Source organism: Trichoderma gamsii (genome assembly GCF_001481775.2).
Source record: "Trichoderma gamsii strain T6085 chromosome Unknown Scaffold_27.2, whole genome shotgun sequence".
Lineage (NCBI taxonomy): Eukaryota > Fungi > Ascomycota > Sordariomycetes > Hypocreales > Hypocreaceae > Trichoderma > Trichoderma gamsii.
The window spans coordinates 1-18916 of NW_020171364.1; the positions used below are offsets into that span (position 1 = coordinate 1).

The 18916-nt window shown below is 48.2% G+C and overlaps 6 protein-coding genes across 6 annotated transcripts; 3 read left to right on the forward strand and 3 right to left on the reverse strand.

Annotated features, from left to right (window-relative positions):
• Nucleotides 1-1077: 1077 nt before the first annotated feature.
• Nucleotides 1078-2614, reverse strand: TGAM01_v207310 (hypothetical protein; the record flags this gene model as incomplete). Its single annotated transcript, XM_018807612.1, has 2 exons — nucleotides 1078-1745; nucleotides 1825-2614. The coding sequence occupies 2 exons, from the start codon at nucleotides 2612-2614 to the stop codon at nucleotides 1078-1080; spliced, it is 1458 nt and encodes a 485-aa protein (XP_018659256.1).
• Nucleotides 2615-3639: 1025 nt separating this feature from the next.
• On the reverse strand, nucleotides 3640-7017 carry TGAM01_v207311 (hypothetical protein; the record flags this gene model as incomplete). Its single annotated transcript, XM_018807611.1, has 2 exons — nucleotides 3640-3820; nucleotides 3884-7017. 2 exons carry the CDS (start codon nucleotides 7015-7017, stop codon nucleotides 3640-3642), a joined length of 3315 nt encoding a protein of 1104 aa, XP_018659255.1.
• Nucleotides 7018-7720: 703 nt separating this feature from the next.
• On the forward strand, nucleotides 7721-8018 carry TGAM01_v207312 (elongator complex protein 1; the record flags this gene model as incomplete). The annotated part of the gene is made up of 2 exons (XM_018807610.2): nucleotides 7721-7922; nucleotides 7993-8018. The coding sequence occupies 2 exons, from the start codon at nucleotides 7721-7723 to the stop codon at nucleotides 8016-8018; spliced, it is 228 nt and encodes a 75-aa protein (XP_018659254.2).
• Nucleotides 8019-8346: 328 nt separating this feature from the next.
• Nucleotides 8347-10182, reverse strand: TGAM01_v207313 (hypothetical protein; the record flags this gene model as incomplete). Its single annotated transcript, XM_018807609.2, has 1 exon — nucleotides 8347-10182. The coding sequence occupies one exon, from the start codon at nucleotides 10180-10182 to the stop codon at nucleotides 8347-8349; it is 1836 nt and encodes a 611-aa protein (XP_018659253.1).
• A 2890-nt stretch (nucleotides 10183-13072) lies between these two features.
• On the forward strand, nucleotides 13073-15300 carry TGAM01_v207314 (hypothetical protein; the record flags this gene model as incomplete). The annotated part of the gene is made up of 2 exons (XM_024550062.1): nucleotides 13073-13164; nucleotides 13224-15300. 2 exons carry the CDS (start codon nucleotides 13073-13075, stop codon nucleotides 15298-15300), a joined length of 2169 nt encoding a protein of 722 aa, XP_024405150.1.
• Nucleotides 15301-16062: 762 nt separating this feature from the next.
• TGAM01_v207315 (hypothetical protein) lies at nucleotides 16063-18367 on the forward strand (the record flags this gene model as incomplete). The annotated part of the gene is made up of 2 exons (XM_018807607.1): nucleotides 16063-16295; nucleotides 16357-18367. The coding sequence occupies 2 exons, from the start codon at nucleotides 16063-16065 to the stop codon at nucleotides 18365-18367; spliced, it is 2244 nt and encodes a 747-aa protein (XP_018659251.1).
• Nucleotides 18368-18916: the final 549 nt, after the last annotated feature.

Sequence of the window (18916 nt, forward strand, 5' to 3'; positions counted from 1 at the left end):
ACTCTTATCTCTTTTGTATTCATTCTACAATATAAACACCATTTCTACTTTCTAAAGCGCTTCAATAAACATATTGCTATAGGAGAAAAAAACACTAAAAGATAATGTATGCAGCTGAATAATCTCGTCGATTTGAAACAAAAACAAAATTTGATTGACACTCGAATCGACGCACAAACTGCTCGTATTCAGGCCGAACAAACACACAAAATGGCTCTAGAAAATGAGAAACAGGGTAGAACACTTATGGTATTTACCATTGTGACAATTATTTTCGTGAGCCCCTTTCAACTGTCTGTCAACAATCCCTTGGCCACATATTGACATGCAACGTTTTCAGCTGCCTTTGTCTTTCATCGCCGCCTTCTTCGCTATTCCAGTTAAAGAGTTTGGAAGTGATAATTTAACGTTGGATTTTGTGTCAAAGATAACTTGTAAGTGCCATTGTTATTTAATCTTTAAATCGCAAAATTTTGTCACTCCCCTCTTTTCTTTTCCTTCTATTTGTCTACATACTATCATCTGGATGATCTATAGGCCCAAACTGATCAAGCTTGCATCTATTAGTCCCAGTATCTGCAGCCACATCGATTTTGTTCATTGTCATTGGATTTGCCGTTTCTGAATGGGAATGGATCAAAAGAATACTTGAGTCAAAAATCTCAAGGTGGTTAGGCAAAGTTTTGAAGCCCACTGATGGAAACCAGCGTGCTCCAAATTGGGATGAAATTAGCACGCAGGGGAAGCGCCGGTGGACATCCAAAAGTCCATCGAGCACGACCCAGAATGCAGATAATTCGATGGTTTGAATTGCATAGGGTTGAAAAAATATGGGCATGACCGACATATATGAGGCATACTTTCATGTGCGTATACCTCTGGGTTATCGCAGTCATGAACTCTACAGGATGCAGTAGATAAAAGTAAGGTGTTTTCAGAATACATTACTAGGTTGTAGATTGATTTCCAATTTCTTGCGGTATTTGAAGTGATCGATTTAATAAACCTGCGAGAAACAATTTATTGCTAACAAATGAAGACGATCATCAAAGACAGGATAAAAGCCAAATCATCATACTACATGCCTCTTGCTTCCCTCCGCATCTGCCACAGTGATGCAGGCTCAACGACCTGTACAGGCAATCTCAAGTGATAAATGGCATCTCCATGAGATCCAATAGCTTCCCGAATAAGCTCATTCCTCACATCAAGTCTGCCAGATGGAAATGTTGACGCAACGACCTGCCACGACTCAATTACCCGAGGGCTCATCTTCATATCCCATGTCCCACGCCATGTAATGGACGGATCGTCATTCCCATCCAGCCGGTAGATAAACGCACAAGCATGCTCTTTTCCGCCATTCCAAAGCACAAGTGTTCGCATCTTGGGCATTTTCCGCACGAGTTCTCCAGCCCGACAAAGCAAATCTTCGATCGCCTTGCGATTCTCGTCATCACTTTGCAGTAGCGGTGACGTGAGCGACAGAGTCTGTAGGTTTGGCCAGACCCAATCCGGCTCGCAGTTTTGAAACATTCGCTCGGCATCGACCATGAAAGAAACGGCAAGATGGTGCAGCTCTAGGCTTTTGGTGGCAAAGGCTTCGTCGTATCTGTCGTGGTGGCCCAGGTCTTGTCTTTGGCCGGCGAATGGCGGTAATGCGTCATACAACTCAGTTGACTCTTGAAACATGGCAATTCGTTGTACAGTTTTGGGGAGGTTAAGCTGAATGATCCAAGAGAGATCTAATCCTCAAAAGTTAGCAAGTGACAAACTAGGAGATTTTCACGACGGCTTGCCGTAGGTAGATTATGGATAACTTACATTCATCGTCGAGCCCCGTCCAACGGGCTTTCGAATACCACGGCTCATAAACGATATTCTCAAGACACGGCAGTGTTTGGAGCAGTTCGATCCAGCAAAAGGAGAGAAGGCGACGCCGGAGCTGGCGACGAATAACAAGCTGTGTGATTGCTTTCACTGTTGGCACCGAGGAGTCGATTTTAGATTCATCTAGCCTGATGGGATACAAAAGCTGATACATGGCTGAGCGTGAAGGAGTTTCAACTTGCGCACCGTGAAGCCAACCGTGGCGTGGATCGTGATGGTGGCAGTCAGCTTCGCGAAACCTTTCTGATTCCTCGCCATCATCAACACAGTCGGAAGAGAAGTGCAAGTTCCGGAACCAATGCTCGGAGTCGGTAGGGCAGACCACATTAAGCTCCAGCGTCAAACTGTTCTCCGTCTCCCAGTTGCTGAGGATCGAAAATATTCTCCGTATCGCCTTGGTCACAGTGGTTCCCATAGTCTTCAACTGTGAGTAGCGTTTGGTGCAGCATCGTGTGCTATATCTTCGCAGCTCAATGTCAAGCCAAATGTGGTGAATGAGATGCCTCTTCTGCGGTGGAACCATGGATTCAAACTCTCCAAGGCGAGATGACCGGATTTTAAGCTTTTTGTAGTTTTCCTTTTCGAACACCGGCTGCCATTCTTTGCAAACAGAGGCGAGAGAGGCCCAGCCAGGGGGTTTTTGGCGGGTGATTGACTCCAGGATGTTGAGACGAAGCTCACATGGCAGAGATGCCCATGAAGTAGTAGCGTTTTGAGATGCCATTTTATGGTTCAATGTTGTGGTGAGAGTGATAGAATGAAGTAGAAAACATATATATCGTAGGATTTTGGGGATATAGCTACCTATTTATACTACTGTACTTTATCCATATAAGTCGGTGTGATATGACTTCCCTGCATTTACTGATTTATAGTTCCAGCCGTCAAATTAAGTTCGCCATCTTTAAGACTCATTAGTCCACCTTTATCATTCTGTTTACGCGTACTCCTGTTCGGATTCAACTCTCATATAAATAACTCGTGGGTCAAAAGCGCCTCAAAGCTTAAGCCAATTTTCCGAAGCCTCTGGCTACAGTAGCACCTTGAGCAAAGTACCTATGCAGAGGTATAAAAACCCTAATTTTAGGAAGGGGGTTATCCAGCGCCCTCCAGCTTAAGCGTGGGCTGCTGCCAGTATTATGACTACTGCTGCTACTGCTGCTATTTGTAGTGTATGAACGGTATTTAGCAGTTATAGATGTATATATAGTCTGATATATGGAATGGCCGCCTTGTTGCGCTACAGCTGGTGTGTTCGATAATGGGAACAGGGTGCTGAACAACATCTCCCAAAATACAAGGCATATTTCAGCCTCGCAAAGGCCTTATAACCTTACATATGTAAGGCGTTATAGTTAGGAAAAATATAGTATCTGTACTGTTCACATACCGTATAAATTCTATTTTATTTTTATATTTCACTTTTGGAGAAATTAGGAGTTATTGCACCTCTGCACACTTTGCCCAAGGTGCCACTGCATCCGGCAAATACCAACATCAAAAAGGCTGACCGCGCGTACTACCAGGGCAAATTTAAAAAACGCATGTAAACTTTCTTTTGATCTCCCCCTATGCTCCTTAAACTCCACCAACCATGAATGATGCCAAGCAAAGGAACCCAAAAAATAAGGTATCTACTCCGTACATATATGACTCTTTCATCGCCGACTTGAATGCCGTATGGAAAAAAATTATGCTTTCTCCTCTCCCCTTTCCTCCGAAAAATACCAAGAATACCCTCTATCATGCTTACAGATACAAACTCTGAGCAGCCACAATATCTCTCCTTATCTTTCCTAAACTCTCCTCAAACTTCTTCGTCAGGTCGTCATTGCCCATAACCTTGGCGGCCTGAGCCATTTGTCGCAGAAGCTCCTCGAGACGGCGGAAGATACGAATAAATGAACCTTCGTAGACGTTTGCCATTTTGCTATAGGACACAGTGTTAGTCAAAATAAAATTTCAAGACATTTGATTTAGAGTCGTTGCTTACCAAATCTCAACAAACGGCCGTCCCTGCGCCCACGCGTAAATCGTCTCCATAAGCTGCCACTTCAAGCTCTGCGCATATTGGTCCTCATTGACATCCAGCTTAGACTCCTGGCTAACCTTGGCAATCAATCGAGCCTTTGCCTGGATCTCGCGATATGGCTTCTGCAACTCTTCCTTCAAGGCCTGAGTCTCAATCTTCTCGTCAAAGACAAAGCAGCTAAGAACAGCAGCAATGGTCTCGGGTGTCATCTCGTTGAAGAAACGGTCAAAGAGAAGTTCAGACAGGAGCAGCTCATGGCCTTCAGTAGAAGAAATTTCGCAGGCGACACGGGCCTTGAGCTGAACGACTTCGGCATCGTTAATGAATCCGAGACGGCGCAGCACACGTTTTCTGGATTTGAGTTCGTCTAGCTGCGCAATGCTGTGGGCCTTGGCAATCTCCTTCTTCTTCTCCTTGATCTTGTCCAAGATCCCGACCTTGACGTGGTACTGATCCCACAGTGAAGGAAGCATAGGAGACATGTGTAGTGGGTTAGTTACGAGTCTAGACTCGAGAACCTCAATCTTTCGGAGAAGCTGCTTAAAAGATTCATCCGAGATGTCCATGTTCTCCAAGGGATCCAAGATAGGCACGCCATCTGGGAATCGGCGCTGAACTTCGCTCAAAGCCTTTGCGGAGTCCTTGCGATCATCGTCAGACTTCAGGCCTTCCTTTGGCATGAAGATTCGGATCTGGCTGATCGCTTTGATGCATGTTAGGAGGCAAGGCACAACTGCAAACATGCCATCATCGTCAGTGGAGGGCTTGAGCCCGGGTGGCATTTCTCCATTTGGCTGGCCAGGAATAATCTCGGCACTTGATTTGGAAAGGTAGAGAAGGACTTCAATAATGTGGGACTCCTGGGGCGGGTATTCAGGCTCACCAAGCTTGGGAGCTCGTCGCGGGTATTGATCAGTGATAACACCCCAACCAAAGTCGAGTCCGCCACCAATCTTCTCTACTGACTCCTTGGGATTGTGGATCTGCACAAGTCGGCCAGGCTGTAAGAAAGGTAGACAGTAGTTCGGATGTTGGATGACTGCCCGCATGTCCTTGGTGTATGTATTTAGCGATTGTCGGATCGTATAATAATCCTTGACGGTGGCTTCATCCGGTATTGTCAGAGCATCCTTCTCCTGTTGCAGTGCCATCAGATCCTTCTCGAGGCTTGGAACGCTGGCTGCGTTCTGGAACTGGTGGAAACATCTCTCCAGCATAAATTCAGGAGAAATAGCCTCGATTCTGAGAAGGTTGAGAATCATGTTATAGCCAAGGTAGAACGCAGAGTTGAGTCTATCCTGCTGGCCCGTGACAATCTGCTTGGCGGTATCTGGCTCAAGCTTGTCATCAATCATCATAATGACAACACCTCGGGCATCAAGACCACGACGACCAGCACGTCCGGCCATCTGAACGTATTCCGATGAGGTGATTGGTCGAATATTCACACCATCCCATTTCGTAACCTGGGTAAAGACAACTGTCTTGGCAGGCATGTTGAGGCCGATAGAGAAAGTCTCAGTGGCAAATAGCACTTTGATCAGGGACTCTTGGAACAGAATTTCGATTGTCTCTTTGAGAATGGGCAGCAGTCCAGAGTGATGGACGCCAACGCCCTTCTGGAGCAGAGGCAAGAGGTTCTGGATCTGCGGCAGCTCTCGGTCTTGTTCTGACAAGCTCTCAATAGCACTCTGGAAGACCTTGTTTACCATGGCCTTTTCAGAGTCGTCGTTGAAGTTGAGGTTGGAAATCTTGACCGCCATGTTTTCAACCTCCCGTTTGGAGAAATTGAAGACAATGACTGGGTTAAAATTCCTCTTGATCGTCATTCGGATAATCTTGTTGATGTCGGAACCTTCGTCAGCACCGCCCTTGTTGGTTTTCTTGTTCTTTCCCTTTCCTTTCATCTTGGCGGTGAAATCGGCAGGGTCAGAGCCCTTCTTCTCTTCAACTTCGGCCATAACTAGGTTGAAGTTTTCCTCGTTGAAGTAGCCCTTTTCGTCCACCACCATTCTCGCTCCCTTTCCTCCAGCGGGGTAAAAGTAGTTTTGTAGCGGAGTAGGTCTGAAATCAGTGTAAACAACGTGGCAGGCCTGGTGGTGGATCTTGGCAATCCATTCGGCAAACTGGAAGGCGTTTGGAATGGTGGCAGAAAGGAAAACGTATCGGACCTTGTCGGGAAGCATGATGATTGTCTCCTCCCAAACCACACCTCGAGTTTTGTCTCTCATGTAGTGGATTTCGTCAAATACAACCCAAGCGACTTCGCGCATAATCTCAGAGCCGCGATACAACATGGATCGCAAAATCTCTGTGGTCATGACCAAGCAACTTGCTGTGGGGTTAATGGTAACGTCACCAGTCATCAACCCAACATCTCCAAAGAGGGCTTCAAAGTCTCGGTATTTCTGGTTACTCAGGGCCTTGATCGGACTGGTGTAAATGACCCTCTGATTGCGCTTGAGACACTGTGCGACCGCGTATTCTGCCACCACCGTCTTTCCCGCACTGGTGTGCGCCGACACCAAAACACTTTCGTCGCGCTCAATCGATGCCACGGACAAGCTCTGGAAGGGATCCAGCTTGAAAGGATATGTTCGCGCGGGCTCCTCGGGCGACTTGTGCTCGGAAAGAGGAATGTACTCGTAGTTGAGATCGGGCGGAAGAGCCACCTGATGCTGGATATTGTGTGACAGAACGAGCGACGCATCCTGTGAAACAAATGTTGAGGCGCCCGCGACTTCTCTGGACTCTGCTGTCTGGAAGTTGTCGGTCATGACCGGCCCGGCCTCATCGGTCTTCTTGCGCTTCTTGTCTTGGTGATCGGGCGCATCTGAGTCCTCCTCGCCCTCAGACTCTTCGTCTCGAGAAGCCTCGGCGGCGTCAGCCATGCCGACGTCCGCATCGTCGTTTGCCGCATCCGGTGCCGCATTCGCATCCGCTTCCGCATCCACGTCCGCGCTGCCATTCATCGCTTCGTCGGCCTTTCGCTTCTTGCTCTGGGCTCTGCTGCGGCTCTTCTGAGGCGTTCTTTCATCTTCGCTGTCGCTCGGGGCCTCCGCCTTGCCGTCGAAAACATCAAACATGTCGTCCATCTTAGCGGTTTTATATCGTAACCGCAGCTATGAATAGGCGGAAGAGTATGCTGAAATTAAGAAAAAAAAATTGGGATGCTTTAAAAAGCCGGCGTCGATCGATCCTGGTGAGTGTGGAGCCGATTCGCTGCAGCTTGCTTGTCTACAATCGCAATGCAAAACGTTTCACGGTGATTCAAAATCTCAGGTTGCTGGCAAAGTTAGAAGAGCAAGCCAGCCAAATTAGCCAGACATTGAAGTGAAGTTCCACGTGGTAGGAATCGATCCTCCAAAATGGTACAAAAACGCAAAGATTGTTTGACGAAATATTTCCCTGGAAAGAAGTGGATTTGGAGTGGCAGAAAAGAAAACCGTCTGCTTGTCAGAGAAGGCGGTGAGGCATACCGAGATCCACGGGTACTTTGAGCCCGCCGTCTGTCGCGTGCAAGTTCAGGTACCGCCGTGTTAATTCTCCGTGCTAGGATTTTAGCCATTGCATTACATAAGCGCATCTTAAAGCTACAGCTGCACGTGACTGGCAAGCGGCGTTTTGACCTCAATCGAACGATATTGATTCGGGAAGCTTGATATTGTGAAGAACAATCTCAACTCGCCTCAACCGCCCACGTCACACCAATCCCGACGTCCGCAAAGGTCAGCCTCGTCCAGAACTCACAGCTGTCGCTATCAAAACTCCAGACAACTAATTGGCCCCTCGCTATAGATGATCGCCCGCGCTGCCACCCGCACCACCTCCATGGTCGCCCGCCGAGGCTTCCACACCACCCGCCCTCGCATGTCCTCGCCCTACCACTACCCCGAGGGCCCCTACTCCAACTTGCCCTTCAACCCTCGCAGCAAGTACTTTGGTGCCGGCTACTGGACCTTCATGACCGTTGGCTTCTTCGCTCCCTTCGGCATTGCTGGTGAGTCAAGAGTTGCCCCGCCATGCGGCGCGGTTTTCGGCTATGCGATGCGGCTAACATGCAATGACAGTCTACCAGACCTACAAGACCCAGTAAATTGCTGGATCGGTTCGGAATATCGTTATGGGGAGGATGCTGGGCGTCGTGCTGTACGGATAGCGAGTTGCCGAGATGGAGTAAATAGCTCGAATAGACGTGAGGCCAATCGCAGTCACATATGTAACAAAAAACTTGTTTTGTGCCAAATTTACTTTACGACAGCTCGGGATTAAAAGGGTGATACCAATTGTGTCATAACTCGTCTTATACTATAATTGCCCAATTTATGAATGGTAAGGGTAATCTATAAGTTTTCTTTTATATGCCATCTAAAAGTACAACTACATGAATGCCAAGATATTTACAACCATATCGCTAGAAGCTCCTATAACCATGACGCATCCTTGTTATGCCGCTGTAGCTGGAGCCCATCGTTTCGAGTAGACCGCAGGTCTCTGTCGTGGAGAATATTCTCAAACAGTGCGTGCATGAATTGGTGGCGGTCCGGCGGTATATCCCATCTCTGAGACATGGACTCAAACGTCTGGACGAGTACTTCGTTGGAGCAGCACTTTTTCACCGCTCGCAAAGCCCAAATGACCACCCAGCGGTCTATGCGAAATTCCTTTGCAAAGTCATCGTGGGCCTGATAGAATGCCGCCAGTATGCCTTCCAGGCGCTGTTCTGACCAGTCCGAGCCGGCAAATCCTCCATGCGTGTAAAAGCCCTTGAATAGGGCCAGGAAAATGGTAGGATTAATGGATATTTTCAAATGTTTCATCTCATCCAGATATTGGGCAACTTTTTGAAGATTGCCGACTCTGATGGCATAGTGGTCCACCAGCAGCTTGTAGGTATGAGAATCCGGTGTCAAGCGGACGTTTGTCTGAAAGGACTTCTTCAGCTCTGGATGTTTCTTTCCGACCCGCGTAAACATCATAAGGACTTTGGTGACAACCTTGTTCATCATATAGTCCTTTTGAGGAATCTCCGACGCCATTTGGTGATCGTTTCTCATCCGCTGATATGTCTCTTCAGCTGCCGACTCTTCGCCACACCTGAGAAGGCCTGAGATGACGCAATTGAGAACAACAGTATCAATCATCTCGCCAGACTCAACCATGTCTCGGTATGCAGCACGAATCCCACCAGAATCAAGCTTCAATCCAAAGTAGTGGATGAGACTGACATGGTGAAAACGATTGTACTCCACTCCTCTCGTCTCCATCTCCTGATATATCATATCAGCCAAGGTGAAATTCCCCGCCTTGGCGGCAACATCAAATAGAACGTTAAATGTCACGTCGTTTCCCATAATCTTGGCTTCCCTCTCCATTTCTTTCCATATTCTCAGCGCAGACTCCATCTCCTGGGTCGTTACCCTGGCAGTATACTTGGTCGCAAAGGCCAGAGCGTAATTCCATTGTGAGCGGCGAAGAGTAAGCCCTGCATTCTTGACATCCGCAACCAAGGCGAAATAACGCAGCATTGACTCCATGTCGCGCTTATGAGGCGTCCCCATCACTCTCAAAAGTCTGTTGCGCCATTGCCACGTGAGACAGAGCATGCGTGGCTCGGGAAGCTCCGAGTATAACTTGTGTATCCCATCCAGAGCATAGCGACTTGGGTGCCGCAGCCTTTGGCCTATGGCAGTTTGAAGTCGCCCTAGTATTTCTTGCGTCCCGTTGTTGGTCATTGCCGTCTCGTCAGCAGAGGGATACTGCACATCGCTCTTCTTCTCGGATACTCTCAGATTTGGCCCATCTGGAGCCGCATATCCACGCCGGTACGGATCCTTGTAGAAATCAAAATACTCCTCCACACTGCCCACGTCGGATTGGTCGACGTACAGCAGCATCTTTCCCTTATCCTGGGCGATGGCGGGGGGCGGTGGCTGCGGCCGCTGTCGTGTGCCTGATTCGTGAGAGGCAGCGGCTGTCCCGTAGCAGCGAGCGGTGCGTCGAGGGTTCTGCGTCGGTGCGGTGCGGTGCGTTTCGAGGCCTGGCACAAACGTCGATAGCAGCCATTGCGAGCTCCGCGAACAGGAGAGCGGCCGTGGCTGGCGGCATGTTACCGGCGAGGCTGCTGGTCGTTTTGTGTCTTTTCGAGGCTCATGGCCAGCCACATTGCCGCGCAGACGGGCTGCCGCGAAGCCGGCTGATGATCGGGTCGACAGCACCGCACCGCAGAAAGAGCCGTCCACTCGGCCGGGGAGTTTCATGAGCGGCTCCTCATGATGCCGCAGCGGATTTGCTTGGGGTTGGAGATTGGGGTTTGAAGGCCGAAAAAAGCACTAGAATCGTGATAATTGGAGGTGGGGCAGATTGGTGGGATATGTTGAGCTCCAGCCAATGAAAGGGCGGGGTGACTACTATGTGCGATTACCTAGGTAGGTACACATAGGGATTTTTCTCACAGTGCACTTATACACATAGATTTCCACATGTTTAAGCATCAGAGAGTTTGTTTGAGTACTCATTTGCGATGTTGAAGAGTACATACAAGAATGGAATATATAACTTATAGCGAGTTGAGCAATTGAAACTTCTTTCGACAAATTTGTAAAATCTTTTTTCGATTGAAACGCTCTACTTTACACGCAGATGTACCAGTCAAGGGGTAGCATACGAGGCTAATCAGCGATTAACAGTTCAAAATTTATCAATCAAATACTACTTCAAACCGCATTCTAACTTTCAAGTCCGTCATCATAAAAAGTGTCTCTATACATAAATTACGCGGTAGAGTTCGTGGGAGGCGCCGGATTGTACAGCCGCTGGCCGGCCTTTTTGAATCCTGTAATCACAGCTTGACCCCTACCAACCACCCACTTTGCAAAGTCACCTTTCACCTTGGGAGAAGGCACCTTCTTTCCTAGAAGCAGGTAAGCAGGGTTCAAGAGAGGATCACCGGCATTGTCTGAACTAGCCTTGTAAGTCACCGTCTGGTTGCGGCGCTTGGCATTCAGAGACGGAACGGTGCAAAGAATAAGAAGACGGAAATAGAGCAGTCATCTAACCCCACCCATGGTGTTGTCTGCTCGATCTCAGCCACCGTGCAAATCTGAGAAAGGATGGTGAAGACGTCGATTTACCTGGAGATATTAACAAGGTTGGATATGGGTCCAACAAGGAGGAATTGGCCCCGAAAGGCATGGTAGTTTGGGAGCAGAGCGATTTCCTGGTCGATGGCATTTTTCTCTGCTGCCGGGCTGTAGGTGATGCTGACGTCGATAAGCCCAGACTGGAGATTCTCGATGCTGTGGGTGGTGACACGTACGGGCTATTATGCATGTCTCTGTTCATGATATTCAGGGTTCTTAGAAGGGGACTCAACTTGGCCACGGGAAAACTGTGCAACTTTGCCCGTGCGTCACTGCATTAGTCGTGTTTACACCTGAATTGTAAGAATGTGGAGAGAATCAAGGTAAAAAAAAAGTATAACCTCCAGGTGCAATCTCTTCACCTACTACAAGACCTCTTTTCTTATCATGGGCTATACAGATCGACCTGTGGGATTGGAATTGCGAAGTTGTTACGAGTTGTAGTGCTAATTGTACGTTGTAGAAAATTCCATAAGTGAATTTCCATGGAGAGGGCCTAAGGGCCCAAAAGACTTTTTCACCAGAAGAAAGGCGCAAGTCAGAGTAAGGCTCTGTGAAAACCTTTTGTAAGTCCCGGTGTATCCTCCACTCGCTCCTGGGCTGTCCGTGTTGTTCTGTAATGCTTCTTTCGTTACGCCTTATTCTGTGGTATGGCGTATTCAAGATCCAACTATATTATTACGGGTATCTTTTACGCAGCAGAACAATAGCTCGGTGACACCACCCTCGCGCTCGCGTGGAAGGGCTAGCATTATCCGACAGGCTAGGTAGCTTTCCAATTTCTCACATTTAAAACAACTTTGGAGACAAAGATTAAGTTTACATGCAAGAAACCAAATGCCATTGCGTATTATTGCAGGGTAGTATTGGCAAATGCGTGCAATATTTCTGACTATTAAATATGACGGCAGTACGTAATTGTTGTCTATAGTACTGCATAATTCAGGGGTCTCTTCATGTCGGTGAGACTCGCTCTGGTATAAGGTGATATTTCTAAGAACCCTACTGAAAAGCCAAAACGTAGTCGTGATACACTCCAGTTCTCGTCTTTCTCTGAAACAGTAGCAAGGTCGGGTTAGGAATGATCCGACAACGTGTAGGTCATCAATAGCTCTATTGGGCAGCCATGGCGTTTGAATTGAATCAACATTGAGACACGTTGACATTGAAGCTAGACGCCGCCTCGCGTGCCGTTTTCAGCGACCTGAATTATCAACCACAAAAACAGAGTCGCAACAGCGCCCAGAACAATCCGTCAGATCGTGGGGGGACCCCAGGAAGACACTGTGGGCAAGCCTCTGATTGGCTACCGCGACAGTGGAGAGTAGAACAGTCTGCCCATAGAACGTGCTGTCTTTGCAATTGGGCCCCCCTTGAGCTTTCACATGTCAGCAAACGGCAGCCACAGTGTGACGGACCCTGTTTGTTCTGCCGCTGGATCTTCGTCACGAGGACCAAACACAGCACAGGCCCCCCCAAGGCCGAGAATCCAACCGAGAATCTTTCTATTGATATGACATGTGCCTGTCACAAGCCTGATCCGGCCGATCTAGGATCCCTCGTAATACTGGCCGCTCCTTTTATGTGAAATCCATGCCATCCGCCCATCCGCCGCGCACTCCGTACAGTACATACTAACATCCGTCAACCTAAATTGCTCTATCGTTGTGATTATCGCCACCTTTGACGGCCTCAGTTTCGAGTCACGAGCCTAGAAACACTGGATTCGTTGATTTTTAATCTCATGAAGACGAGCGACTATACCATCCGACGGCAAACGGACCTTGAAAGAGGCTGGGGTTACACATTTGCGAAGCTCGAACAAGGTGCTCGGCCACAACCGCCGCGAATTGAAATGATACGTCATTGTTTCTACGATCCGTTGTTATAATAGGCCATCGCACCAGGCCTAGACGTGCGCATCACATGTATAATACCTGTACCCGGATATAGATCAACTGCCTGGAGTCTTTTTTGCGTAATTGTTTTTCTCTCTTCATTTGCGACAATGATAGACCACGTTCTCGGACGGCCGTCGTCCAAATCACGGCGCCTGCAGGTCTTGGCCGTGCTATCGTTTTGGACGTTTTATCTCTACAAGTACGTCTATATTCATTGAGATGATGATATAATAAGGGCATCTTCTAACAGGACAGCAGAGGCCATAAGCATGGCCCATCGTTTGCACAAAACATCTCGAAATTGCTTTCCCGGCGGTTAACAGCATGGCAGACGGCCATCATCACCATGCTCTATCTTTACGCTGCTCGCAACTTCAGCGCTCTGGTCGGCCTTGCCAGTCCCGAGCCCATGGCCAACATGTACGATCCGACTTATTACCGGGCCACCTGGGTTTTGACCGCCCTCGATGCAGGGTTCTGGACCGCCATGAAGATTCGGACTAAGTGGTTACGCGACATTGCTAGCATTGTCTTCTCACTCTATTACCTGGTGGCTGCCGAAAAGGCAGATGAAAAGGTCCGCAAGGTCCGTGGAATGATTACGGTCGACCACCTGCGAGTTGCGTGGAACAAGGGAACGACTCCATACTTGGGCTTTCTCCAGCGTCTCGTGCGGCCACGATTCACGAGATGGCCGCCGAGGCAAGTCCGGATTCCGCGCCCTGCGAATAGCGACTATAAAGAATATGTCTCTGCGTGGCTTTATTACGACGGGCCGCTTGCAGACTTGGAGCACCACGACAGACTTGTTTTGGACATACCGGGTGGTGGATTCGTGGCCATGGATCCTCGGTGCAACGACGACAAGCTGTTTGCTTGGGCTGCGAAAACAGGCTTGCCCATACTCAGCATCGATTATAAAAAGGCGCCGGAATATCCGTATCCATATGCGCTGAACGAATGTTTCGATGTCTATGTAACGCTTGTTAAGTCTCGGGGCAGATGTATCGGCATGTCAGGCAAAGAAATTCCCAAGATTATCGTGACCGGAGACAGCGCAGGCGGAAACCTGGCTGTTGCGACGACTTTGATGATTCTCGAGACCGGAATCAGCCACTATCGACGCGCTTCTGGCGTGGGCAAGCTGCCGCCGCCGGATGGACTCGTCTGCTTCTATCCCACGCTGGACATGAATATCGGAAACTGGATGTCGGACGAGCAGATGTCGCTGATTCGAGATCGGAGAATGAGAAAGACTAACAAATCTATCATACGGAGGAAGAGTATGCAGTACACCGATCTGGTCGGCACGCCGCACCACTCTGATAACGAGGATGAGTCTCCTCCCGCAGAGCCATCTTCCAACGGAGGCACACACCCCGAGTACTGCCACGCCGGCCCGAGATCGCTTAGCTCTTCACGAGCTTCGGACGAGAAGAAGGAGGGAGCCGTATCCCACCGCGCAGAGCCCTTGAAGACTCGTCTGGCAACTGCATCGATGATATCTTACTTTAACGATCGCGTGCTCACTCCTGAGATGATGCGAGCCATGATCATTCTGTACATTGGCGCCCACAACCGCCCTGATTTCACGCAGGATTACTTTTTAAGCCCGGTACTTGCGCCTGAAGAGCTTCTAGAAAATTTCCCCAAGACGTATTTCATGACTGGAGAGCGAGATCCCCTGGTGGACGATACAGTCATCTTTGCAGGGCGTTTGAGGCGTGCAAAGGAGGCGGCGAAGCGGCGGGAGCTTTCCCGCTCATCAACTCTTGATGAAAACTGGACGTTTGACGACAAGGAAGTCACCGAAGTGCTTCTCATCCCGGGCACTTCACACGGCTTCATGCAGTTCCCAGGCGTCTACCCACCTGCGTGGAAGCACTTTGACCGTAGCGCAGCCTGGTTCGACCAGCTCTTTACCGACGCAGAGAGCCAGAGACTCGAACAAGCCAGGCAGGCAGCTCGGCCCAAGAACCAGAATCAAAATCAGATGACAAACGGCGCAGTCCGTCGGCAGTCCATTGCAGAATCCAGCGGCGATGAAGACAGACCGTTGGAGATTAGCATGACCAAAATGTCCCGCGGGAGAAGCACAACGCAGAATGGAGACGCCACTAACAACGGTCATCCTTCACCACCGAATGGCTCAACTGACACCACGGAATCGAACACGCCGCTGCCGGTCTATGGCGAGAAGAATCATGGCCGGAGGGGTAAGAAGTCGATTCGGGGCAATAAGAGCTTGGTGAAGCTGGCGAGTTCGGAGGATTTGCTGGGACGAAGGATGCATGGGCTGGCGAGTGGGTTGACAAGCACGGGGGATGACGAATAAGGGATGATGATGTGATTTGATGCTTATCGAGCTTTTCCTTTTTGCTTTTGTTTTGAGATTGTATGAAATACCTACCATAGAGCGCGCAAGCCATCTAGTATTGATCATTTTATGTTTTGGGATCTGCGAGGCCTGTATATAGAGAGCTCGCTTGATGCCACCAGATAGTGGTGAATTGCAGCCGAAAAGGTGCTGAATTACATACTTACTTATTCATTTATACAGTCATCTTCTCATTCACTTTGATGAGTGATCGACGATGAGCATCGTCTTGCTGTTCAAGACAGGGGCAACTGGGCGGATCCGGTCACAGGTAAGGCTCTGGGTCATAGACGCAGTCTGCTTGGTGCCACGGTCATCAGTAACGCACGCGAGCGCCGTCTTTAAGATATCCACTCAGGAGGTATAAGATGAAAGCATTCGTCTCGGTCCTCTTTCCGTGGCACTGGCGCCAGTGAGTACGAGGACTATAGTGTAGTTATCGGTGTGTATATCAGATGCCAGAACTGCTGTCTTGAGCTGAGGGGCGTGATGGCAAAGGTGAGATCTAGGCTTTTAAGCTACTTTGTGACTTCCGAGAACATTAGCCACCCTCAAATTATTTATTGCTTTTACTGTACATTCTGTACTCCGACTCCTGTTGGCCATACATTACCCCGCACCTGTAAAGGACTTAGCGCAATCCAGATAACCCTCACAAATGCTCTTTCAGCCTTGCCTTTGTTGTTTACCTTCTTGGTATATCACCAGAATACTGGCATTATGAGATCTACTCGCGCTATCAAGTCCAATACCATTGGTAATAATGCCCGCATTTATCAAGCAGATGTGATACAAAATTACGCCAGCAAACCCAGCGAACCCTGCGTCCTGATTCCTTTCCCCCGTAATGAAGAGCTCATCTCTCGTCAAGACCTTATTAGCGAGCTAGATAGAATCTTGCCGCTATCCGAAGATTACTCCACCGCCGCCCTCTACGGTCTTGGTGGCTCAGGGTAAGCTATCCAGGCGCGCTATGATGTGAAACGTTGCTAACATGAAGCTACGGTAACCCAGCAAAACTCAGATTGCCCTCGACTATGCCTATCGGCGGTGTCATGACCCCACTTGCTCCGTGTTCTGGGTCCATGCCGACAACGAGACCACATTTACCCAAGACTACAAGTCGATCGCGAGGAAGCTAGGTCTCTCAAGCAATCTCGATGGCGAGGATCTCTTAATGGCTGTACGCTACAGCATTGAGGCGAGCCCTCCCTGGGTACTTATTCTGGATAACGCGGATAACTTGAGGCTCTTTGGCGTTGGTAATACCGCACAAGATGCTTTAAATACAGGAGACCATGCATCAAGCCTGGATAGTTTCATCCCACGAGGTCCAAGGGGCCAAATTCTGTGGACGAGCCGCGACGAGCGCATCTCTGGAGGTCTTGTTGCTGCTCGACGCGCCATCAAAGTCTCTCATATGACTCCAGATGAAGCGAAAGAGCTGTTTGATAGTGTCAGAAATAAACAAGCGAGCAGCAACGAGGCAAAGGATATCGCAGCACTTCTTGCCGAACTTGACTGGCTACCGCTCGCTATATCGCAAGCTGCAGCATATCTAAGAAGACCTTTAACAACTGTTGAGGAATATATGCTGAGATTAAAAGAGGGCAAGAAAAGATGGAGGATTCTGAAGCAATCACAGACTGACCGTTTTCGGCGACGAGAGGTATCAAACAGTATTTTGGAGACCTGGAACATTTCAATGAAGCAACTTCAGATTGAGAACAAGACATCATATCAGATTCTGCACATACACGCCTTTATGGATAACCAGAATATCCCTTTCGAGTTGATTAAGCAGGCGGCTCTATACAGCGACGAGAGTAATGTGCTGGACCATGTTCACGAAGAATATGATTCATCATCATCATCAGACTCTGATAGTGATGGTGATAAAATTACAGAAGCTATCGCCCGTCTCTGTGAGTTTTCGTTCTTGAGTATACAAGACACTGAAAATGGAAAGCGCGCATACAAGGTGCACAAGCTAGTGCAAGAAGCGATGCGGTATGAACTCGGTAGAAAGGAACGAAAGAAAGAAGAAAAGTATTTCTCGGCTGCAGCACTTGGGATTATTTCAAATCTGCTCCCGGTCAGTGGACCAGAAGTATGGAACGAATGCGAGAAGTACACCGCACACGCACAGCGGGCGTGTGAGTGGGCTACACTTTGTGGAGGAGAATTAACGGCCGCGAATATATTAACGAGGCTATCGGATTATCTATACGAATGTGGAAGATGGAGAGAGGGGGAGATTATAGACCAAAGAGCATATGGACTACGAAAGACGGCGTTAGGAGACAAGCATCTTGATACGATCGCGAGCATGTCAAATCTTGGAGCCACATATCATGAACTTGGCAAGTATGAAGAAACTAAGAAAATAACAATGGAAGTACTAGCACTACGGCGGGACATTCTTGGCGATAAGCATCCTAATACTATTGAGAGTATAGCAGATCTTGCAACAGCATATTATACACTTGATAACTATGAAGAAGCAGAGGGACTATACATGGAAGTAATAGCACTACAGCGAGAGATTCTTGGCGAGAAGCATCCTAATACAATTACGAATATGGCATGTCTTGCAATAACATATAATGCACTTGGCAGGTATAAGGAGGCAGAGGGAATACATGTGGAAGTACTGGCACTACAGCGGGAGATTCTTGGCGATGAGCATCCTCATACACTCTGGAATATGGCATCTCTTGCAGCAGCATATTATGCACTTAATAATCATGAAAAAGCAGAGGGACTATACATGGAAGTATTAGCACTACGGCGGAAGATTCTTGGCGATAACCATCCTAATACAATTAAGAGTATGGCATACCTTGCAAGAACATATCATGCGCTTGGCAGGTATAAGGAGGCAGAGGGAATGCAAGTAAAGGTACTGGCACTACAGCAGGAGATTCTTGGCGATAAGCATCCTGATACAGTTTGGAGTAGGGAAGGACTTGCAGCAACATATCGCGCGCTAGGGAGGAATGAAGATGCTGATAAGTTAGTTTAAGTTTAAGGTTAAGCTAGGTTATTATTCTTGTGCTGTTAGTATCTCTGCGATTTAAATTTGTAGAAAAAGCTGGTTGTTTGGGATTAGGAGATGAAGCTATGAAAGCATTAACGAAATAAGATGCATAATTTCTATGCTTGTGATTTAAGTACTCTACAGCCAGACCAAAAAAAATCAATGTTCCCCATGATTTTTGATCTGATCAAATATGTAACCGCAAAGATAATATGGGGTAGAGCGACGATGATGCATCTAATGTCGTATACCAGGCAGTCTCAGTGGCACTGTCACGGCCCGAGGACGTGAGCTGAATGTTTCTATATACTAGTACATATAGCTATTGTACTTGAAAGAACCGGCTTTTACGGTCTATTGTAGATTTTAGGGCACGCGCTAGGTCATTTCATTCAGCTGCTTCTGGTTGTCTGTCAAGTGTTGCTGTATGTAATAGATTCTTACGTTATTGACGGACGTGCGTCCAAAAAGTGATTTTTTTCACATGTTGGTTATGTCATCTTACAATTATACCTCTGGAATACGATGTGACAG